At 43.8% G+C, this 24,937-nt stretch overlaps 1 protein-coding gene across 1 annotated transcript in view; it reads left to right on the top strand.

Moving 5' to 3' along the window:
- Positions 1 to 24,937, top strand: part of VWF (von Willebrand factor) — a 235,651-nt gene that overhangs the window by 206,387 nt on the left and 4,327 nt on the right. Inside the window, exons 45-50 of the mRNA XM_030215570.1 lie at positions 50 to 230; positions 2,122 to 2,162; positions 11,890 to 11,997; positions 14,252 to 14,350; positions 16,749 to 16,877; positions 20,440 to 20,479. Of these exons, the coding sequence (XP_030071430.1) occupies positions 50 to 230; positions 2,122 to 2,162; positions 11,890 to 11,997; positions 14,252 to 14,350; positions 16,749 to 16,877; positions 20,440 to 20,479 (598 nt within the window). The remainder of the gene's footprint in view (positions 1 to 49; positions 231 to 2,121; positions 2,163 to 11,889; positions 11,998 to 14,251; positions 14,351 to 16,748; positions 16,878 to 20,439; positions 20,480 to 24,937) is intronic.

Below are 24,937 nucleotides of genomic sequence, written 5' to 3'. Positions count from 1 at the left end.
ACTGAACGAAAGGCTTCAAGTCCTATAACATCTCTGTGACTTCTGTTAGGTTGGGACTGAATGGCGTTCCCCCTTCAATCCTTGTACCATCTATGAGTGTGCCCAGGTGAATGATGAAGTCTTCATCCGGGAAAAGAACGTGTCATGTCCAGCACTCAGTACCCAGAAGTGCCCGGTGGGATTCGAGCTGGAATGTCTCCGAGAAGACTGCTGTCTGTCCTGCAAATGTGGTAAATGGAGATTGTGGAAACATTTATTTATTCATTTATTTGTAGCATTTGTATCCCACATTTTCACACCTTTTTGCAGGCTCAATGTGGCTTACATTATGCCGTAATGGCGATCGCCATTTCCGGAATGAGAAATACAAAGTATTGTTACATTAAAGTTCATAAATGTTAAGGTGAATTATAAAATAAGTTTGATAAACAGTTCATTTCAGGCATAAGATATAAAGGGTAATGCGTTAATGTTCATTTGGTGACAGATTGATTGATGCAATCAGGTGTAAAGAATTCGGCTTGATTTGGTTCCGATAGAGTTTTGATGTAGGTCATTTATGATGGTTCATTGTGGTATGTCGTCTTCAACAGGTTGGTCTTTAGTAACTTCCGGAAGGCTGTTAAGTCGTGCATTATTTTTAAGGCCTTTGGTAGTACATTCCACAGTTGCGTGCTGATGTAGGAGAAGCTAGATGCGTATATTGATTTATATTTAAGTCCTTTGCAACTGGGGTAGTGGAGGTTCAAGAATGTGCGTGCTGATCTTTTTGTGTTCCTGGTTGGTAAGTCTATGAGGTCTGACATGTATGTCGGGGCCTCACCATGAATGATTTTATGAGCCAGGGTACAGATTTTGAACGCAATTCGTTCTTTCAGTGGGAGCCAGTGTAGTTTTTCTCTTAGGGGTTTGGCGCTTTCGTATTTCGCTTTTCCAAATTTGAGTCTGGCTGCAGTGTTTTGGGCAGTTTGAAGTTTCTTAATGATTTGTTCTTTGCATCTGGCATATATGGCATTACAGTAGTCCAAGTGGCTTAACACTATTGATTGTACCAGGCTGCGGAATATTTCCCTTGGGAAGAAAGGTTTAACTCTTTTGAGTTTCCACATTGCATGGAACATTTTCTTTGTTATATTTTTCACGTGGCTTTCTAGTGTGAGATTTCGGTCAGTTGTGAAGTTGATCTCCAATGATGCGGATTTCAATTTGGTGTGAATTTGACAGAAATGTGGAAACTTTCTCAGATCCATGGGGAATATCTGAGGAAAATCAGAAGGTGTGAAAAATCCAAAACAAATTAAAAAACAAAACAAAACATGAAACAGATCTTCCAAAAGCAATAAAGCCATCTGCTAAGTCAAAGAAATCTCTTTTAAATTTGTCAAAAATGAGAAGGGATTATGCATACAAATGTAGCCTTATTTTTTTTCAAGGTTTGATGAAGCAGGCGATGGAGGTAGTGAACTTTGTTTTAAGAGATTTGAACAGTTTGTGGCTAGCCTTTCAAAGGGTAGCTGGATCCAGAAAAAATGAGCTGTTATTTTTATGTTTAGGGCTCTTATTTACTTATTATTACATTTGTACCCCGCGCTTTCCCGCTCAGAGCAGGTTCAATGCGGCTTACATAGTAACAGGGATTACAGAGTATTGATGAAGAAAAATAAGTTAAGTATATCAGAATAATAAAAGAAATAAGTTGGTAGAGATGGGCAGGAGTGACGGAAGTAGGAGAAGTATGAGCAAGGGTAGGTGAGCATTGGAGAAGGGGTAGAGGAGGCAGAAGGGGATGGGGCATGGGATAAACATAGGGAAATTAGGTGGGAAAGGTGGTCTAGGTCATTGTCTCCTGGAAATGTGATGGGTAGATGGGTTCATAGGATTAGTCTTGGTCATTTGGGTAGGCTTGCTTGAACAGATGGGTTTTTAGTGATTTCCGGAAGGGTAGATAGTCAATGATTGATCGGACAGGTCTCATCAGTTGGTAAAACAGAAATTCTAAAGTTAGTCAGTGATGGAATAATTGTGTTAATATGAACATGTGTGAGTGTATATATACATTCATGCATGTTTATTGTTTTATTTAAATATTTGCTAACATTGAAGGTATTGTGTGTTTTTCAGAACCTGTACCCGGCTGTGTTCTGAACGGCACCATTATTGGGGTAAGATAATCATATTCTCTGTCTTGTTTTTTTTTCTTTAATTTGCATATTATCTATAATAAGCAAGGCACAGGAGGGAATATTACGTACTGAATTATTTCATAGACATGAAGTACAGGCTAAAGTCTGAGGGGCCCTTTTACTGAGCCATGTAGGTGCCTCTGCACGCCCAATGCGCGTCAATTTGGCCTGGGCAGTAATTTCATTTTTTACACGCATCCACTATGCACTCCGGCGTGGCGGAAACTGGGTGGTAATCATCATTCTACGCACATAGACAATTACCGCAAGGTTACCGCGTGAGACCTTACTGCTAAGTCAATGGCTGGCGGTAAGGTCCCAGACCCAATTTCTATTTTGCCGCATGTCCATTTTCGGCAAAAATACAAAAAAGGCCTTTTTTACAGGCGCACACCCAAAACACGCGCCTACACTAGCGCAGCCCATTTTTCAGTGCACCCTAGTAAAAGGATCCCTGAGTAGCTCCACCACTTGATAAGGGGAATTTTGTGGTTTAATTGTTTGACCTCGGAGCCAGTCCCCCCACTACCACTCTGTGACCTTTGACAACTCAAATATTTCTTGCTGTGGCAAAGTTTCCCCCAGTCATGCCTTTTTCAGTTCCTTTGTGAGTTTCCATACAGTCTCTGTGTTACAAATCTGCTGCCAACCACGTACTCAAATTCTTCAAAAGAATTTGAGTTTCTTGACGAGCAATGGAAAGATAGTGTAGATATTTTTGTGTAATTGTTTACTAGAGATATGAAGTGGACCGGTATTTGTGGAAATTAAGGAGTGAGCGGAAGACAAATACGCAGAGGATAGGAAGAGTGATTATTATGGGACAGCAATAGGAATGATGGACAACGTAGTATGAGTCATTTTAGATATATGGATATAAGTTCTAACATTAGGTTGAGTACTTATAAAGCGCTTATACATTTAAGGTGGTAGAAGAATCAGTTCTGAGGATATTGTGTTTTGTAATTTCTATCCACATTAATATTGTGTTGAAAGAAAAAGTACTTCAGCCCAATTGAAATATTTGTATATAGTTAAGAGCAATGGTTTATTGAGGGTTATATGGAATAGAGTGAATGTGTATGATTGAGGTTTGAGAATGTGCGGAGAGTGAGGAATTTTATTTATTCGGAGAAATATTGTAATAGATATATATTTGTTTAAGAAAAGATTTTGAAGATTTGTTTATAGTATATTTATGGTTACTATAGTACACATTTAATAAGTATAACTGTATTGAAATTAGAGATACCAAGCATAGTTTCCCCCAGTCATGCCTCTTTCCCGGAGATGGGAAGGCGGTAGAACGAGAGGACATGAAAAGAGATTGAGGGGGGGCAGACTCAGGAAAGATGTCAGGAAGTATTTTTTCACGGAGAGGGTGGTGGACGCTTGGAATGCCCTCCCGCGGGAGGTGGTGGAGATGAAAACGGTAACAGAGTTCAAACATGCGTGGGATATGCATAAAGGAATCCTGTGCAGAAGGAATGGATCCTCAGAAGCTTAGCTGAAATTGGGTGGCGGAGCAGGTGGGGGGAAGAGGGGTTGGTGGTTGGGAGGCTAGGATAGGGGAGGGCAGACTTATACGGTCTGTACCAGAGCCGATGATGGGAGGCGGGACTGGTGGTTGGGAGGCGGGAAATACTGCTGGGCAGACTTATACGGTCTGTGCCCTGAAAAGGACAGGTACAAATTCAAGGTAAGGTATACACATATGAGTTTGTCTTGGGCAGACTGGATGGACCATGCAGGTCTTTTTCTGCCGTCATCTACTACTGTTGATGGCTCTCTCATTCTCCCTGTCTCCTCAGCTCGAAACCTTGGGGTCATCTTTGACTCTTCTCTCTCCTTCTCTGCTCATATCCAGCAGATTGCCAAGACCTGTCGTTTCTTTCTTTACAACATCCATAAAATCCGCCCCTTTCTTTCCGAGCACTCTACCAAAACCCTCATCCACACTCTTGTCACCTCTCGTTTAGACTACTGCAATCTGCTTCTTGCTGGCCTCCCACTTAGTCACCTCTCCCCTCTCCAGTCGGTTCAAAACTCTGCTGCCCGTCTCATCTTCCGCCAGGGTCGCTTTACTCATACTACCCCTCTCCTCAAGACCCTTCACTGGCTCCCTATCCGTTTTCACATCCTGTTCAAACTTCTTCTACTAACCTATAAATGTACTCACTCTGCTGCTCCCCAGTATCTCTCCACACTCGTCCTTCCCTACACCCCTTCCCGTGCACTCCGCTCCATGGATAAATCCTTCTTATCTGTTCCCTTCTCCACTACTGCCAACTCATGACTTCGCGCCTTCTGTCTCGCTGCACCCTACGCCTGGAATAAACTTCCTGAGCCCCTACGTCTTGCCCCATCCTTGGCCACCTTTAAATCTAGACTGAAAGCCCTCCTCTTTAACATTGCTTTTGACTTGTAACCACTTGTAACCACTCGCCTCCACCTACCCTCCTCTCTTCCTTCCCGTTCACATTAATTGATTTGATTTGCTTACTTTATTTATTTTTTGTCTATTAGATTGTAAGCTCTTTGAGCAGGGACTGTCTTTCTTCTATGTTTGTGCAGCGCTGCGTACGCCTTGTAGCGCTATAGAAATGCTAAATAGTAGTAGTAGTATGTTACTATGTTACTATAGTTGCATTCATATTCGTAAGGGCTATCCTGAAAACCTGACCTGTTGGCTTCTCTTGAGGACTGGAAGTAAAGACCATCGCCATAGAAGGATCAATTTGGACTGAGCAGAGCAGATCTCACCTGTCCATCTAATACCCTCAGTGTCATGTAGGAAGCTCTAATAATTGAATTTATTATACAAAGTTGGGCGTAGTGTCCTACCTGGAAATAAATATAGTGGAAAGGGCTCAACTTGTATCTGCTCAAGTTCTAACCGACTCGTGCGAGCTAAGTCACCACTGTCCCTTCTTGTTTTAAGTTTTTTTTTTGCTAATTAGGATCTTAAGGAGAAAACCAATGAGCTGGAGTCATTCTTAATTGTGTCCGTTTCTGCTTAGATTGTGAGAACAGTGCTGTCCTCTCAGCCTGATGCACATCGTCCTCTTCCTCTCTCTCTCTCTCTCTCTCTCTTTGTTGACCTGCAAGGAGTTGTTTTGTTGGAACTTCCATCACCTGGCCCGCAGTGAGGGAGATTGCAATACACTAATTAGCCTGGTTAATACAGTCTTATGCTGCTGTAATCTACGTGAGGGGAATCCATCTGAGAGATGTAGAGTATCTAAGGGATATAGCATGATAATAATTTCAAGCAGGGGTGGAAAATGTTACAACAGAACTAAAACTGAGGTTTATCAGGCCTCCTTGTCCTGTTCCTCAGTGCGGCTGAGGAGGCATTTCCAGGGCACAAATCATACCGATATTTTGTCAGATGTGAAGGTTTTGCAACAAGCCACCCGGCCAGCCCATCTACTTCTCAAGAACGGGAACAAACTATCCAAATCTGTACATTAGCAAATTGAAATATTGGAACTGCTTAATTACACTGTCCAAGGGACTTATTTAGACTGGTAGCAGATGTTTGGTTGCCTGGGAGCAGGGACTCAGTCCCCCTGAGATTTCCATAGAGTTCGTACCCTCTAGGATGCGGAGAGAATCAAGTGGCAAGTGGAGACTGTTTTTATGCATCAGTCTGGAAGCAACGAAAGAGACTGGCCCTTTTTTTTTTTTAATTAGAGAGGATGGGGATGAGCAAAAAAAAAAAAGTGATTTATTGTGAAGAATTTGTTTTACCAAATGGAAAACTGAAGAAAGTTGGATGTTTTAGGTTTAGCTACACAAACACAACATTCTAATGTCGCAATTCATCTGAACAGCATTTTCCTTCAACAGAAGGTGCTGGGAAGAGAAAGTCAATAGAATCCACTGTGGATTTTCAGAAGGAGACTTTGATTTGAGCTTTTAAAGACAGATCCCTAGCTTCCTTAAGTAAGAAAGTGCCCTCCTTGTATGCACATGGTGCTACCCCAATTTAACTGGGACTGTGAGTTACCATATATTGAGATGGACATGGGGGAAGCAGCTACTTCTTGCCCTGGGATTGGTAGCATGGAACGGTGCTACTCTTTAGGATTCCGGAATCTTGTTACTCTTTGAGATTCTGGAATGTTGCTACTCTTTGGGGTTCCGGAATCTTGCTATTCTTTGGGATTCTGTATGGAATGGTGCTACTAATTGCAGTGGCGTACCTAGGGTAGTTGACACCCGGGGCCGGTCATTTTTTAACACCCCCCCCCCCCCCAAATCCAGTACTAGGCATGCCGAGAATACAAAACACTCAGGACCTATAGAGCAATTCTACCATACCATAAGCAGTCATTTCTACGAGTCACACAAGGAAAAGGAAAGCATCTTAAACACTACAGTGAGCACTAGAACATCAATTCACCTATTGTAAAATGAAACCAGACAGAATAATACAGATCGTAGATCCTGCACAGTCAATGCCAACTGAAAGCCATGTCTTTTTCACAAACACAGATACATCCTAATCCACTATAGAATAAGTAATTATAAACTTTCTATTTAGACAAAAATTAAACTGAACCCCCAATGCCAGACTCTGCATACAATGCAACACCACAGAAACAGAAACTGTCCCCTAGTACCGTGCAAAATATAAAGACAGCAGATGTAAATTTGAAAAAAACTAACAAGTACCAATCACCACTTTACAAATTAACAAATAGAAATAAAACAAATATAGAAAGTAAAATAATACCATTTTATTGGACTAATACATTTAGCTTTCAGAGGCCAAAACCTCCGTCCTCGGGTCAGTACAGTATAGTGCTGTTACAGTATCCTATCCTGACCTGAGGAAGGGGGTTTTGTTCTCCGAAAGTTAGTCAAAATGTATTAAAATTAGTCCAATAAAAAGATTACCTTATTTACATGTTCTATTATAAACATTTAACATATCTACAATACTTTATCCTAAAGCAAAAAAAATAAAAAAATATATTTTATTTACAGTTTGTTGTCTCTGGTTTCTGCTTTCCTCATCTTCTTTTCACCGTCTTCCTTCCATCCAGCATCTGTCTTCACTCTCTCTCTCTCTCTCTGCCATCCAGTGTCTGCCCTCTCTGCCGTCCCTTCCATCCACTGCCTGCCCTTTCTCTCTGCCCCTTCGATCCACCATTTGCCCTCCCTCTCCCATCCATCCAGGATCTGCCCTCCCTCTCGCTCCCCCTTCCATCTAGGACCTGTCCCCTCTCTCTCTCTGCCCCTTTTTTCAGCCCCCAGTTCCAGCCCCCTTCTCCCCTCTGAACACCCCCACCCCAGTCCCCTTTTCCCCTCCCCTTCTCCTGTCTGAGACCCCCACCTCAGTCCCCTTCTCCCCTCCCCTGTCTGAGACCCCTACCCCAGTCCCCTTCTCTCCTCTGAACACCCCCATCCCAGTCCCCTTCTCCCCTCCCCTTCTCCCCTCTGAGATCCCCACCCCAGTCCCCTTCTCCCCTCCCCTTTTCCCCTCTGAGACCCCCCACCCCAGTCCCCTTCTCCCCTCTGAACACCCCCACCCGTCCCCTTCTCCCCTCCCCTTCTCCCCTCTGAGATCCCCACCCCAGTCCCCTTCTCCCCTCCCCTGTCTGAGACCCCCACCCCAGTCCCCTTCTCCCCTCTGAACACCCCCACCCGAATCCCTTTCACCCCTCTCCTTCCCCACCTCAGTCCCGTTAAAACCGGCGAAGCAGCGTCGCAGGCAGCGCCTCGTGCCCTGCTTGTAAAAAAAAAAATCAAATCTCCTTCCTTCTCCTCGTCTTGACGTCGACTCGGGCCTTCCAATCAAATTGATTGGAAGGCCCGAGTCGACGTCAAGACGTCAAGACGAGGAGGAGAAGGAGGAAGGAGATTTGATTTTTTTTTTTACAAGCAGGGCACGAGGCGCTGCCTGCGACGCTGCTTCGCCGTTTTTTTAAATGTGCGGCACCGCGGGAACGGCCACGGGAGGCGGCGGGAGCGGAGCACCCCCCACCCACTGGCACCCGGGGCGGACCGCCCCCACCGCCCCCCCCCCTTGGTACGCCACTGACTAATTGGGTTTCTGCCAGGTACTCGTGACCTGGATTGGCCCCTGTTGGAAACAGGATATTGGGGCTAGATGGACCATTGGTCTGACGCAGTATGGCTATTCTTAGGTTCTGGGATTGGAACCTTTTATAGAATAGCCCATAGCGCTGGGATTCACACTCAACTTTGGGAACAAAGAGCTATACCAACTGGAACCAGGTGTAAATTCCGACGTGCAAGTTGGGTGCAGATCCCCTGAATTCTACAACACTGCGCGCATTGTAAGGGAACGCCCTGGCCCACCCATGCTCCTCGCAGGGTCATGCCCCCTTTGCAGATCCATGCGGAAACACGTGCTATTCTATCAGTGGGCACGTAAGTATGTTTTTGTGCGGATCTGCTGTTTTTGCCTTGTGTCGGTGCCTTGCGTCCATTAGAATGCTTGTTTTGCGGAAGTGGTGCCTAACGTTTGGTTTCATGCGTAGAATTTCCCCTTAAGAGTGTCCATGTTGTTTGTCTTTGCTGTTAACACACAGGAAAGGATTTTCCTCTGCGGTAACTGCGCGGAGAGATGCTGGGAAGTCTCCCAACACTTACCAGAGAGATTTTGCAATTAGTGCTTGGTAATTTGAGTACTTACGGCATGATAACTGCTCCTTAGTTTACCTTAAATTTGTTAAGGTGATGTATGCTGTTGCCGCTTAATGTTAAACCCTGAACCATTTCTATTCCTTCACAGTTCATAAATCAGCCAGTGCAGCGACTGTTCTTTTATGATAAAGTGGTATTCGTAAAACAATTATATTATGGGCCGTACTGAATGATTTTCTCCATTACAATGCCTCTGGAAGAAATCTTTATTGAGTTAAGGCTCTGTGTCTTTGATGTTAACAGCACAGACACATTCAGATGCATGATGTCCAAAAACTTCCAAGTTTTATGAATACATCTGCAGAAGTGTCTGTTTATAAGTCAGAGACTTTATTAACTGTTTATTTCAGCATTTCCCAAACTGTGCACCACGGCAGCCTGGTGCACTGCAGCGACCTTTCTGGGGTGCCGTGGCAAATCTCGACCTCCTTCCCGCCCGAACCGCTACTGCAAACAGCAGCGCAGCAGCGGCGGTAGAAAAACATCAACCAAAAAAAGCAAGCGCAGGACTGCAGCAGCCTTCAGGCATGTGCTGTCAATTCCACCGCTCCTCTGCCCCCGGAACTGAAAGTTGACGTCAGCGGGGGCAGAGGACCAGCAGAGCCAACAACGCATGCCTGAAGGCTGCTGCGGCCCCGCACTTGTGGGGTTTTTTTTGTTGCGGCCAATGGGGACAGGAAATAGACAGCGTTCGGGACTCAGGCGGCTGCTAAGGAGGTTGGATGAAAACAGGAGATAGGATGAAGTAAAAAAATTGAAGCCAATAGGTCAGTAGTCTCTGTTTCCATTCCCATTCAAAAAAAAGCAAGCACACCTATGACCTGCTGCATCCGAGTTGTCATTCTGTATTGTTGGTAGCATTTTAAAATGTAATCTCACTTATATTTTTAAACATGCTGGCTTGTGCAGCACACAGATGTACAAAGAGGAAGTATAATAATGGAATAACTTTTCATAGGTAGATTAGTCATTTGTTATAAATCGTAATCAGTGTGTTTTTTGGAGGGGCTGGTTATAGGGGCACCCTAGCACTGTTATATTTGTGCAGATAAAAAGTTGGAGACCTGTGTGGCTGGGGAGGGGGAGACCTGTATGGCCAGGTGGCGTAGACCTGTGTGGCCGGGATGGGGGGCAGAGGTTGGGGGGGTGCCACGAAAAATTGTTCGGACATGAAGGGTGCCACGAACTGAAAAGGTTTGGGAACCACTGGTTTATTTATTTGAACGTGTGTTGCGCACTCAAATACAGAATTTTCATACATCAAAGATAGGTTACTGAAGTTGTGCCATGAATTAGAAATTGCAATTAGAAAACAAGAATTGTAAACCCAAATATTTAAACAGACCAACACACCAGCTTCCTAAGTACCTGCATAAAATTTATTACTATTATTTTATTATTATTTATTAAGATTTATTTACCGCCTCTTTGAAAGAATTCACTCAAGGCTGTGTACAGTAAGAATAGATCAAACATGAGCAATAGACATAAGTACATAAGTACATAAGTACATAAGTAGTGCCATACTGGGAAAGACCAAAGGTCCATCTAGCCCAGCATCCTGTCACCGACAGTGGCCAATCCAGGTCAAGGGCACCTGGCACGCTCCCCAAACGTAAAAACATTCCAGACAAGTTATACCTAAAAATGCGGAATTTTTCCAAGTCCATTTAATAGCGGTCTATGGACTTGTCCTTTAGGAATCTATCTAACCCCTTTTTAAACTCCGTCAAGCTAACCGCCCGTACCACGTTCTCCGGCAACGAATTCCAGAGTCTAATTACACGTTGGGTGAAGAAAAATTTTCTCCGATTTGTTTTAAATTTACCACACTGTAGCTTCAACTCATGCCCTCTAGTCCTAGTATTTTTGGATAGCGTGAACAGTCGCTTCACATCCACCCGATCCATTCCACTCATTATTTTATACACTTCTATCAAAATATTCAAATAACAATACAAAGCATGGCATAGTTACTACTTACAATGTCAACACAATACATAATAGAACATTTTAACTGACAGTATAGGGTATAAGGAAAGATGGAACGTATAGATAGGTAAGAGAGTAAAAGGAGTTAGAGAATAAAATGACTAATTTAAAGAAAGTTGCACATGAGGTCAGAGAGATGATAAAATTTTATTTCGGCTAGGGTAGAACCAGATATAATATATGTAAACCACATTGTTGGTATCACAGAAAGGCGGTATGTCAAATTCATGATCCCCTTTGACCCTTCACTATAAAACACTTGTCAGAAAATTGGTTTTGTAGTGTATTCTATATTCCCCGGATCATACCCTTCAGTTTTCTCATTTATTTCTCATTTACTCAGACATTATGCCAGTGGTGCTGGTAAATTTTTGGTTAGCACTTTAGCACACACAACCCAGCTAGAGCTTTATCATCCATGTTGGCTAAGCAGTAACAGATGGTATAGCAAAATAATTCTAACCAGGGGCGTAGCCAGACACCCTATTTTGGGTGGGCCTGGGCACAAGATGGGTGGGCAGAAGAACTCCGCCTTGTCCCACGTGAGTTGGTCTCTCCCTCTCTTGCCTGCATACCATATGGTCTCTCAAACATCCCCCCCCCCCCCCGGATACCTTTTAAATAGATTTTCACTGGCAGCGAGCAGCAACTAATACACACTGCTCATGCTGGCCCTACAGCATGTATCAGTCGCTACTTTGCTGCAGGTGAAGATCTATTTACAAGGTATGCAGGAGGGACAGTTGTTGGGAGTTTTCAGCTGGTGGGGCTTGGGAAGAATGCCTGCCAGCCACATCATAGGTGTACTGCTACTGGGTGGGCCTGAGCCCAAAGTGGGTGGGCCTGGGCCCACCTGGGCCCACCCTTGGCTACGCCACTGATTCTAACTTTAAAGGATAAGCAGATATGAATGACATTGAAATAGAACTCAAACCCCATGTTTTCAGGTGATGACCTGTAATGGGAACACTTTTAAATAAGAAGCACTACACCTGATTTTTTTTTTGTTGTTGTTGTTGCTGTTTTTCTTCAGCTAGGAGAAACGCTAATGATAGATGAGTGCACCAATTGTCAGTGCAGCCTGGTGGACAACATGTTCAAACTCAGCTGTGAAAAAGTTACTTGCCAGCCCTGCCCAAAGGTGAGTAGTGTCTGAAAAACTTTCCTCTTCACGTTCTGCTTGCTTAGAGGAGATATTTTGTAAGAGAAAACACGAGAGTGTGAGTTTCATCTGTGTTCTTTGTGTGTGAAAGAAGCCAGGCATTCTGTTGGCACCGAATTTCTGTGTAGGATTGATCTGTAGTAACCTGGCTTGTTTAGTTTTCTCAGTAGATGTGTCGATGTTCTAGCACCCACTGCAATGTTTAAAGTGTTGCCTTCTTCTAGGTAGTCCCTTGTGTGACTCCTGGAAGTTAGTGCTGTTATAGAGGGGCGTAATCGAACGGGGCCGGCCATCTGTATGGGCGGCCATCTTCAAGGCCGGCCCTGTAAAGCGGCGTCCCGACCGTATTATCGAAACAAGATGGACGGCCATCTTTCGTTTCGACAGTCCGGTCGGAGCAGGCCAAATCTCAACATTTGGCCCGGCTTTAGAGATGGCCGGTTTTGGTTTTCAGTGATAATGGAAACTAACTAGTAACAAGCTGATCATTTGTTGCTAATCATTAGCTGGGCTCCACTTATGAAGCATAACTTTTTTCTGGTATCGTTTAATAAGGGACTCCTGAAATTGAAGAGAAGGCTGAGGGTTTGGAACTGGAAAAAGAAGAAATGTTGGCTAAGATAAACTCAGTGACTGAAAACTCAGAGAAATCACGAGATTTGCAAAACAATATTGTAAAAGATGTTTCTAATTTGAGAAGAAAAATTGAAAACCTGGAAAATGCTCAAAGATCTAAAAACTTGAGGTTCTTGAATTTCCCTAGGGTAGTTACTACTACTCCTAGAGAAATGATAAATAGGTATTTGAAAGAAAATCTGGGTTTTACAGAGGACATTTTACCTCCAATGACTCAAGTATATTACTTACCTAATAAAAATTTCGAAGAACCTGAACAACAGATGGATCAGTCACTGGACGTTTCCGCAATTTTAGAAACACCAACAGCAGACTTAATAAGTTCCGCAACTTTATTAGTTACTTTGGCTTTAGCCATGGATAAAACTTTAATCATGAAAAAATTCTTTAAAAGTAGAGAGAGAGATTTCCTAGGACTCAAGGTCCGCATATTTCCGGATGTATGTAAAGACACCCAAAAGAGGCGTAAACAATTTCTTCTGTTAAAACCAGGGGTGCTTCAACTGGGAGCTACTTTTATGTTACGATTTCCTTGTAAATGCATAATTTGTCATCAATCGGTTAAATATGTTTTTTTATAAATCTGTTCAATTATCTGAGTTCATAGCCGCCAGAAGTTCTATGAGGTCAAGCTCTTAAATGAAAGAAGATACCGTCTTAGATCGGTTCTTATTTTTTCCTTTTATTTAATTAAGTTGTAATCCCTCTTAGTAGTAAATCTTGGATTAGATATTGTGGACTGGAGAGTACTTAGTCATAAAGTTAAATATTGGAATGAGATTTCTTTGTAAAAATTGACGAAAGTACCTTTTCTGTTTCAAATGTATTATTTGTTAAAAACTTTTTGAAACTAATAAATAATTAAATAAAAAAAAATAAGGGACTCTTGAGAACCTCTTCCACTACTCGGAGCTCCTTCCAGCATTTCACTAACTGCCTCCTGAGAACTGCTACAAGGCTTAGGATAGAGAAGACCAAATCTCTCCGTGTCTCCAAAATCTGCAGAGGCAGCAATACTAAGCACACGAATTTACTGTTCACCAACGGAGCATTAGGAAGAAAACAGTCAGAATAAACTCATTCAATAAAATAATGTGTTGGAACAGAAATGGAAAATCAGATGTTTTTGATAATGGTACAGTTAAAGCAATAGCAACTGCAAGTTCAGAAATGTTTCCTTGTCATAAACAAAAGCGTCAGCCACTGCCAAAGCAATGACATGAGACGAGGTGTAGGTATTTGGGGCACCAGTCACTCTCCAAGGTGGGATGTGAGTTACTTTGCTGTTCCGGGACCCATCCTTTCACCATCCAAATCTGGCTGCAGTTTAGATTATGTTCCTTTCCCCGAGACACAAGCTTCACACTCTCCACACTTGTGCTCAACCAACGCTCCAGTGTCCACTCGTGAGCTGTGCTTGATTCCATCTGAAAAATGCAGACTGGATAAACATTTGTTTTGTTTGTTTGCACGGGAAAATGTGGCTACGCAGTCCCTGCTGCAGAGATATCTGAAACGGTCTTCGTGAATAACACCGTCTTCTGTGTGCACCGAATGTTTTACAGTCAGGGTAACGATTGACGCTCGTCTATTGCAGGACTACCGAGTAGAGAAAATCCGAGGTTCCTGCTGTGGAAAGTGTGTGCCAACCGCATGTGCCGTGAAACTGAAGGATGGAAGACTTCTTAATTTGAAGGTCAGTATTAAGCGTGCTAACATTGATGTGGGCTGAAGTGTAAATATAATCCACATTTTTAATTCAGCCCATCTGGCGGCCACATTGTTGTCTCTCCTAAGTTTCAGATAAAAGTCAGATGGTTCAATGGCCCCATTATGCCATAGATTTTTAGAGTTCTCTCGCACTCTTTATTTATTTATTTTGGCGTAACTTGGACTGATCTATGAGGAGCTGAATTGCTTTCAACAGGAAATGAGATTTGGCTTGAGGAGAGATAACTAAGTATTTCAGTGCTAAATGCAGTGTTTCGAGATCATGTATTGGTATGTCCCATAGTCGCTGGAAGCAAGTTGAGGAGGTAACTTCTTGCCACAGTTCCCCCTGGTGAGGAGGAAGCATCACATTAGCCTGCACTTTGAAGGGAATCGCCTAAAACCGAAGGAGCCAATGTTGAGCACAGACTATAGGTGTGGGCTGGTGCTTCAATACTGTGTTTTCAGTTCCCTGGATTCCTGCAGAGCTTGCCTGTCCCTTACTATTGAAAATGTGGTAATGAAACAGCACCCCCTACTGGCAGGGCTGTAGGTGGAGGACTCCCGCTCAGCTTAGAGGGAACAGTGCCCATCAGACACATTGCATACAGTGGAGGAGTAGCCTAGTAGTTGGTGCAGCGGACTTTGATCCTGAGGAACTGGGTTCCTTGTGCCCCAGGGCAAGTCACTTAACCCTCCATTGAACCCTGTGTAAGTGTACAACTGCCCATGTCCCGCCCATGTGCATGTCTCCACCTTACAGTTGCACATTAAAGCACTTAGGGGTCACCTTATAGACTAGATGTGCAGTTATATTCATAGCTGTTGTTTACCCCTGTTTTGGTGCTTAACTTCTGTTTGAGTGTGAAAAGTTACAGTGCCACATTCTTGTGGCATACATATATATATATTTATTATTTATTTATTAGGATTTATTTACCGCCTTTGTGAAGGAATTCATTCAAGGCGATGTACAGTAAGAATAGATCAAACACGAGCAATAGGCAATTACAACAGTAAAAATATTCAAATAACAATACAAAGTATGGCGTGGAGGGGCATAATTGAACGAAAACGTCTATCTCCATGGGCGTTTATCTCCGAGAACGGGTCCGTGAAGGGGCGGACCGAACCGTATTTTCCAAAAAAATAGACGTCCATGTTTTATTCGACAATTTGTGAGCTGGGCGTTTTTGTTTTTCAGTGATAATGGAAAATGAATGCACCCAGCTCAAAAACAAATAAATCCAAGGCATTTGTTCATGGGAGTTGTAGTGCACTGGTCCCCCTCACATACCAGGACACCAACCGGGCACCCTAGGGGGCACTTTTACAAAAACAAAAAAAAAAGGTAAAAGAGCTCCCAGGTGCATAGCACCCTTCCCTTGTGTGTTGAGCCCCCCAAATCCCCCTCAAAACCCACTGCCCACAAGTCTACACCATTACTATAGCCCTAAGGGGTGAAGTGGGGCACCTACATGTGGGTACAGTGGGTTTGGGGGGGTTGGACGACTAAGCATTAAGCAGCACAATTGTAACAGGTAGGGGGGGGATGGGCCTGGGTCCACCTGCCTGAAGTCCACTGCACCCCCTAACAACTGCTCCAGGGACCTGCATACTGCTGCCAGGGAGGTGGGTATGACATTTGAGGGTGAAAATAAAAAGTTGTGAAACATCATGTTTTGTGGTGGGAGGGGGTTAGTGACCACTGGGGGAGTCAGGGGAGGACATCCCCGATTCCCTCTGGTGGTAATCTGGTCATTTAGGGCACTTTTTGGGGCCTTATTCGTGAAAAAACAGGGTCCAGGAAAAGTGCCCTAAATTCTAGCTACAAACGCATACTTTTTTTCCATTATCGGCGAAAGGCGCCCATCTCTCCTCGGCCGATAACCACGCCCCAGTTCCACCTTCGCCACGCCTCCGACACGCCCCCGTCTACTTTGTACGCTTCCGCGATGGAGTGCAGTTGAAAATGTCCAAAATCGGCTTTCCATTATACCGATTTATTAGTTTTTGTGAGATAAGCGTCTATCTCCCGATTTGGGTCGAAATCTAGGCGTTTTTCTCTTTCAATTATAAGGTGGCTAGTATACTACTTACAAAGTCAACACAATACATAATAGAACATTTTAATTGACAGCGTAGGGTATAAGCAAAGATGGAACATATAGAGGAGGTAAGAGAGTAGGAAAATAAGGTGACTAATTTAAAGAATGTTGCACATAAGGTCAGAGAGATGGTTAAATATTATCTCAGCTAGGATAGGAGTGGATACCATTAGGAGGAATAAATTTATCCATCCTAACCTCACATCCTATAAATTCTTGCCCTGTTTATGTTGCTTAATGTTTTGTGTGTGCTAACGAACTGAAACCTTTTTACAGCCAAATGAAACAGTGCAAGATGGGTGTGACACGCACACCTGTAAAGTGAACGGAAGGGGTGAGTTCACCTGGGAAAAGAGAACCACAGGCTGTCCTCCGTTTAATCGAGAGCGATGTCTGGCTGATGGGGTGAGTATCCGAAAGTTTGCAGGTTACATATCCATGTCTCCGTCTCTGCCCGTAACATGAGCCTAATTCACCAAGATTTACGACAGAAATTTATCTGTCAGAAAGTTTACTTGTCAACTGTGCAAAGACAAACAATCGCATCCTATGTTTTAAAATCCATTTTCCTGGTAGCTCAGGTGCTTGAATTCACTCCTTTCTTCTGCAGTTAGATAGGGGCTGGCATTAAGGGTAGGGAGGACAGGACAATTGCTTTGGGCCTTCATGCTACAAAGGACCCCTAAAGCAAAATATAAAGTGAAACACAGAGTGACAGTTTTACAGGAAAAGGGAAGGGTAGGTTAAGTGAGAAACTGGGAGAGCTGGGTGAGTGAGAGACAGGGAGAGATGTATGGCAGATAGGAGAGTGACAAAGCAGTAGACTTTTTATGGTTTTATAGTGGCATAAGTCTCTCCTTAAAACTCACCAATTCTGTCTAGCAGAGAGAGAGACAGAGAGAGAGAGAGAGAGAGGGAGGAGAGAGAGAGAGAGAGAGAGAGAGAGAGAGAGAGAGAGAGAGAGAAACTACTAGAAAGGAGGTACCAAAAGGCTAGAGGAAATCAGTGAGTTTTAAGGAAAGACTTTTGCCACTATAAAACCAAGTCCTTGAGGCTCCCCATGCTGCTGCTCAGGTACAGCACTGGCACGGTGGTCATGCCCTAGATTAGATTCATATGTAACACTGCTTTGATATGTCTGCTCACGGGAAACGGTAGAGCAAATTTCATGTGAAACCTTAGGTATGAGTCTGCTGAATGGCACCAACAAGAGCTGTGGAGATCCCATGGTCCCCCTTCCCCTGGCAACTGGTGCATTGTCTTCTCCTACTGGCCCAAGAGCTGATAAGACTTGCAAAATGACGGGATTTGGCCCAGCAGCAGGAGGCAATGCACTGGCACGTTTCGCTGCCAGAGTTGAGGAGAATTGCTAAGTTAGTACTGATCACCAGTATCCCTTCCCAGTCTGCTCTTTCTGTATGCACACTGTGCCCAGCAGCTCCCCCTTTCTCTCCCCCTTTTCCCTGCCTTGTAACCCTTCACCCCATTACCATCTTTCTCTCTTTGCTTCCTATTCCCATACCCTCTCATCCCCCCCCCCATTGCCCCGTTCCTTCACTCCTCCTGCCCTCTCTTCCCCTACATTTCTCACTCCTCTCTCTGACTCTTGCCCCTTCACCCTGCACCATACTCTATCTGCTCCCCTAAGCCTTGCAGCCAATCCTGCCCCATCCCTTCTCTCTGTACCAGTATTCTCCACACAACTCCCTGGTTTGTCTGCTTTCCTGTGATCCCCAACATGCCTTCTCTTCCCTGAGCTACATCAAGATATGTATTTCATTCCACTGGAAAAGGTGCCCAAAAATGGCACCTGCGTCACGAAAGCACTGATATATACTCATTTTTACAGTCTCAAAGTACCCCTAACTCTCTGGAAAATAAACACCTAAATTTACAACTTAGAAACAGCAAAGAATAGAAGTGCTTTGTATAATATATACTTTTAAATACATACACACATATGCATGAAGAATTAATTACACACAATTCACACTTCATAAATTGTACACACTTTATAAACAACTCAATAGAAGCCTGCGTTTTAAATTTAAATCTGTAATTGCAGTCCAAACCACACAGCTGAACTATGTGCGCAAAAGGAGACCAAGAACAAGGGGCCGACAGCAGAGGTGTAGTCAGGTTTTGATGTCAGGGGAGCAGATCTCTTGTAATGTAGGCGTCAGTATGAAGCTGAGGGGCTGATTTGCATAGGTGTCATTTTGTTCAAAATCCGTTTGGGGGGGGAACAAGTGCTCCCCTTGCATCCCACCTAGCTATGCCTCTGGCCGAAAGATACAGAAATGATCTCGGTATACTGAAAACAATTTCCAAACACATCTTGATATCATGCCTGTGCGGAAGGAGAGAGATATTGAAATCATGGCCCTGGCACAGGAGCGAAGTTCATTTCTGTCACAGTATGTGCAAAATTAACCCATTTGGAGCCATTTACCCCAAAAAGAGATTTGAGTCTTTCAAAATAGTGGAAAGCAAATGTGATTTCCAGTTTGCATCTCCTAGAAGATCAGTCAGAACCCAAGACACACAAAATATTGCTAAATGTTTCTGGGACCTTGGTGCTGGTAGGTGTAAATTGTACTGTGAGAAGGGCTATACATTATTTTTATTGAAGCGTGTGTCATATATCAACTTCAAACTATCAAGTGCATTTTTGCTGGATTGTTCTGACGTAGGAGCCTTTAATGGTTAGCGCATGCCAACAGGCTACCACAGAAATATATTGAAGCATTTTGCGGTCTCTTGCCTGTTAGCTTGCAGTAATCTGCACATTACTTATTTTTTAAGGAATATTTTTTGGGTGAGGGCGTGTCATGGGAGGAGAGTGGATGTTCCTGCGTTACCCGGCTGGTGTGTTATGATTAGTATATGCCAACTGGATAATAAAGAGTCAATGCAGAATCTCTTAATACCTCCTTAAATAATGGAAACATTAGCGTTCGATATGCAAATTAAAAAAGAGGCGTGCCAAGTTAAATCTAGGCTTAGTGCGCAGGAAAGTCCTGCTTAAGCCCAGATTTCCCTGAACTTTAGTAAAAGAGTCCAAAGGCTGTGATGCCCATTTACCTTAAAGACATCTAATGGAAGACAAATGATTAGATTTTGACGTGAAAAGAAATGAGCGCTAAGCACGCTTTGACAGTGGCAATCCTAGGTCAGCTGCCACCCGGGGTGGATCACCACTGCGCAGCCCCCCCCCCCCGCCATGCAGCGGCATCCGTCCCCCCAGGGTACAGCACGACACCCCCTCCCCCTCCGGTGCAATGACACCCCCCTCCCCGACGCATCAAGCCCCCCCACCGGGTGCATTCTTGGCTGCTGGAGGGTGCAGAGAGCAGACGCGCGCCTGTCGGCTCCACTGGCTCCCTGCTCCTTCTGACCCAGAACAGGAAGTAACCTGTTCCGGGGCAGAGGGAACAGGGAACCAGCGGAGCCGACAGGCGTATGGCTGCTCTCTGCACCCTCCATCAGCGTGCACCCAGGGCGGACCGCCCCCACCGCCCCGCCCTTGCTACGCTGCTGCGCTTTGAGATGGTTTATAACATAGCATTTGGTGCTGGGATCCTCACCCAATTATGAGCGCAAGGATTTACACCAACTGAAAACAACCTGGTACAAAGCCTCGTGCCTAAATTAGGCGCAGTCTCCCATATTCTGTAATAGTGCGCATATCTTTAGTGGATGCCCCTCCCGTGTCCACAACCCTTTTTTCACTTGTGCGCTAAAAATTTACAGGCACGTCTTTATAGAATAGCACGTAAATTCAAACTGGTCTCAGTTACTGCCAATGATTGATTGTTAGCTCGTTACTCAATTAAATTGCTTGCACAAATTTGCACGCGCAATTGTGAGTGGCATTTATAGAATTTTGTGGGAAAGTCTATTTGTCTATAAAACGTGATGGATCTTGCTTCTTCAATAACACCCTTGTCATATTCCTCCTCTTCAGGGTAAAGTTGTACAGCTGAACAACACCTGCTGTGAAACCTGTAAGTAACTCTCGTCATTTGCTCCTCTGCAACACTAGGATTTTATCATCGCTCATCAATTAGTGCTTTAAGGGGCCCTTTTACTAAGCCGCGTGAGCACCTGTGCGCACCCAACGTGCTCCAATTCTAACTTACCACCCGGCTACCGCATGGCCCTTGCGGTAATTTCATTTTTGGCACGTGTCTGCTATGCGCGTCCAAAAAATATTTTTTTTATTTTCTGGCGCTCGTCAGCTATGCGCGCCAAGTGGTATCTGACGTGCTCAGGTTATTACTGCCCGGTTACTGCATGAGACTTTACCGCTAGGTTAATGGCTGCCAGTGAGGTCTCAGACCCACAATGGACGCGCGGCAATTTTCATTTTGCTGCACGTCCATTCTTGGCAAAAAATTTTTAAAAAGGCCTTTTTTTTACAGGTGCGCTGAAAAATGATTCTGCGTTTGGCCAAAACCCACGCCTACACTAGTGCAGGCCATTTTTCAGCACAACTTAGTAAAAGGATTCCTAAGTATTGCCTCAGCTTCTTGAATACCTTTACATGTTTCATGCTTGGGATTGATCAATCAACTTATCTTTGTACTCTTTTTGGATTTGAGTTTGTTTTTCGTACTGTAAAATACTGCCTCTCTTACCCTGCTGGGATACTCCTGCAGCTGTTTAGAAATATATTGGTGGAAGAGATTAAATGATAGGAAAATATAACATTTACAGTATGAGAGTAATCCTATAAAGGAGGTGCAAAGATTTACATTGCCAATTATCGGCATAAATGTTTAAAATAGTAAACTGACAAAATTCCACCTAAGCTCTATTCTGTAAATATGCACCTATCTTACATAACACGTATTTTCAGGTAGGTGGAGTCTGGGTGGGGCACAAAGTTATATGCGTCTGTACACACGAACCTTATTCTACCACAACATTACTGTATTTGTTCATACTGGAATTGGCGAACGCCTTTACGGTACTATGTAAGCCACATTCAGCCTGCAAATAGGTGGGAAAATGTGGGATACAAATAAATAAATAAAATATGTGCAAAATAGCCCTTCCCACACACACCCTAGGTTGTCTATGGAAATGTTTTGCTAGGTATTGTGTTGACACTGTAATTAGTATACTATCCAGCTCATTTTCGAAAGAGATCCCCGGCCATCTTCCGACACAAATCGGGAGATGGCCGGCGATCTCCTGAAACCGGCCAAATCGGTATAATCGAAAGCCGATTTTGGCCGGATTCAACTGCTTTCCATCGCGGAGCCGGTGAAACATCAAGGGGGCGTGTCGGTAGGGTAGTGAAGGCAGGACGGGGGCGTGCTCATGAGATGGCCGGCTTCGCCCGATAATGGAAAAAAAACAAGCCAGGCTTGACGAGCATTTCGCCGGCTTTACTTGGTCCCTTTTTTTTCACGACCAAGCTTCAAAAAGGAGCCCCAACTGACCAAATGACCACCGGAGGGAATCGGGGTTGACCTCCCCTTACTCCCCCAGTGGTCACCAGTGGTCTAGTGGTTAGAGCACCAGTCTTGCAATCCAGAGGTGGCCGGTTCAAACCCCACTGCTGCTCCTTGTGATCTTGGGCAAGTCACTTAACCCTCCATTGCCTCAGGTACAAACTTAGATTGTGAGCTCTCCTGGGACAGAGAAATATCCAGAGTACCTGAATGTAACTCACCTTGAGCTACCACTGAAAAAGGTGTGAACAAAATCTAAATAAATAAAGATTCTAGAATTCTAAAGAATAACAATATTCCATGCAGAATTTCAAAGTGTAGCAACATTTCATGTAGAACCCCAAAGAGTAACAAGATTCTTTGGGGTGGAGGAGTGGCCTAGTGGTTACAGCACAGGTTTTGCAATCCAGAGGTGGCCAGTTCAAATCCCACTGCTGCTCCTTGTGATCTTGGGCAAGTCACTTAACCCTCCATTGCCTCAGGTACAAACTTAGATTGTGAGCCCTCCTGGGACAGAGAAATATCCAGAGTACCTGAATGTAACTCACCTTGAGCTACTACTGAAAAAGGTGTGCGCAAAATCTAAATAAATAAATAAAGATTCCATGCAGAATCTCAAACAGTAGCAACATTCCATGTAGAACCCTAAAGACTAACAAGCGGAGGAGTGGCCCAGTGGTTAGAGCACCGGTCTTGCAATCCAGAGGTGGCCAGTTCAAATCCCACTGCTGCTCCTTGTGATCTTGGGCAAGTCACTTAACCCTCCATTGCCTCAGATACAAACTTAGATTGTGAGCCCTCCTGGGACAGAGAAATATCCAGAGTACCTGAATGTAACTCACCTTGAGCTACTACTGAAAAAGGAGTGAGCAAAATCTAAATAAATAATACACAGAGCCAGACAATGTTCTGAAGCACATTTCATGTATGTACATGTTTGCTTGCATGTGCCTCTATTCTTTAATATATTGATTGAATTCCTCCAGTCCACCGTCTTAGCACTAATTCACAAATCAATATTCAAGATAAAATTTTAATGCATGGATGGAGCAATTATCAAAAGCAAATATGAGGCTCAACTGGTAATCTGTGATAGAAACCATTAAAACCAGTACAGTGATAGAAACCATTAAAACCAAGCTGGCATTGATGCTCAGGTGGTCAGAAACACATGTCGAACTTGATGGAACATTTACTCTGAAAGGGCAAACTGCAGTAACTTGTCAATACTACCTTGCAAAAGATATTAATATAGAAATTTCATAGAAGGTGGCAGGGGAAAAAAAACTGTCCTCACCGTTGCAAATAATTTTCATCTGCTGAAGGCTTCAGGTCGCTGGCTGATATCAGCCTGCACTCAACGTTGGAGGACACAAAAGCATTATTAAAAAATGACTCTTTTGTGAGAAGCTAAATCCGAGCTCCAGCTGTCAGATGTCTTTTGATCTCAGGGGTATTGACTAGAGAGAACCAGGTAACGTCAGTGATTATGACTACATGCGGATAGATCTATTGATGTTGGAAATGAAGAGCAGCTGTTTGGAGAAGCCCATCAAGGGAGATGCTAGTCGTTCTAAAAATAGGTGAATGAAGGAATTGCAAATAAGAAATACATCTGAGCCCATAAAGCATGGAAAAATATTTGGCTTGGTGACAAAGTATAAAATCTGATTACAGGTAGTAAGCAGTGTTGCCAGATGGGAAAAATGTTACACGCCCAAAACCAGCCCCAAAACTGCACAAAGTCATTTGCATACAAATGACATCATTAATAAATATTAATGGTGTCAATTTGCATATGAATGACATCATCAATAAATATTAATGAGGCCATTTGCATGCAAATGATGTCATTAAGCCCGCCTCTGTGGGGCTTGTAATGGCCTCAGCCGCGGGGAAAACCAGCCAACCCGCGGCCGGCAAAAAAATCGTGGAGGGCCAAAATAAGCCGCCCAAAATCCCGCAACCCGCACGCAGCGTGAAAAAGCCGCAGTGGGTCACGGAAAGGAGCCCAATTGGGCGGGAAAACTGCCTATCTGGCAACACTAAGATGGAGTTCCTGAGGGAGGAATTTCAAGAGACATATTATTAGGTACTATTTTTTTCTGTTATGGCTGAGACTCAACTCTCCATCTTGTTTAGTAACTTAAAGGTCCTTTTACTAAGGTGCGCTAATATATTTAGCACACACTACCAATTAGCATGCACTAAACGATAAGACACCCATAGCAATATAATGCATGTCTTATTATTTAGCGCACCTTAGTAAAAGGACACGTTAGTCAACCCTGCTTGTTACCATGATGACAGAGGGTGAGTGGGTGAGGCACAACAGGCTTTCATTTGGGGTAATCTGATGTTTTGTTGCCCCCTCCCACACACACTTCTTCTATTAAAAAACAAGCTTTAGTACAAGGAAACTGGAACATAACCCATACTTCACAGCCCTACTGAAATGTGATCTTCGTCTGAACTTTAGGTTTAGGTTCTGGCGGGTCCTCTTAAAGATTTCTTTAATAAATCCTTGGAGACGGGAGAGGTTCCGTGCGATTGGAGAACGGCGGAAGTGGTCCCTCTTCACAAAAGTAGTGATAGGGAAGAAGCTGGAAACTACAGGCCGGTAAGCCTCACTTCGGTTATTGGAAAAGTAATGGAAGCGATGCTGAAGGAAAGGATAGTGAATTTCCTGGAAGCCAATAAGTTGCAAGATCCGAGACAACATGGTTTTACCAAAGGTAAATCGTGCCAAATGAATCTCATGGAATTCTTTGAATGGGTGACCCAAGAATTGAATCATGGATGTACTATAGACATAATCTACTTAGATTTCAGCAAAGCTTTTGACACGGTTCCCCACAGGAGGCTCTTGAATAAACTTGACAGGCTGAAGATAGGACCCGACATGGTGAACTGGATTAGGAACTGGTTGACGGACAGACGCAAGAGGGTGGTGGTTAATGGAATTCGCTCGGATGAGGGAAAGGTGAGTAGTGGAGTGCCTCA

The sequence above is a fragment of the Microcaecilia unicolor genome, chromosome 9, assembly GCF_901765095.1.
Source record: "Microcaecilia unicolor chromosome 9, aMicUni1.1, whole genome shotgun sequence".
In the NCBI taxonomy this organism is placed as follows: Eukaryota; Metazoa; Chordata; class Amphibia; order Gymnophiona; family Siphonopidae; genus Microcaecilia; species Microcaecilia unicolor.
This window is presented reverse-complemented; position numbering and strand designations above follow the sequence as displayed.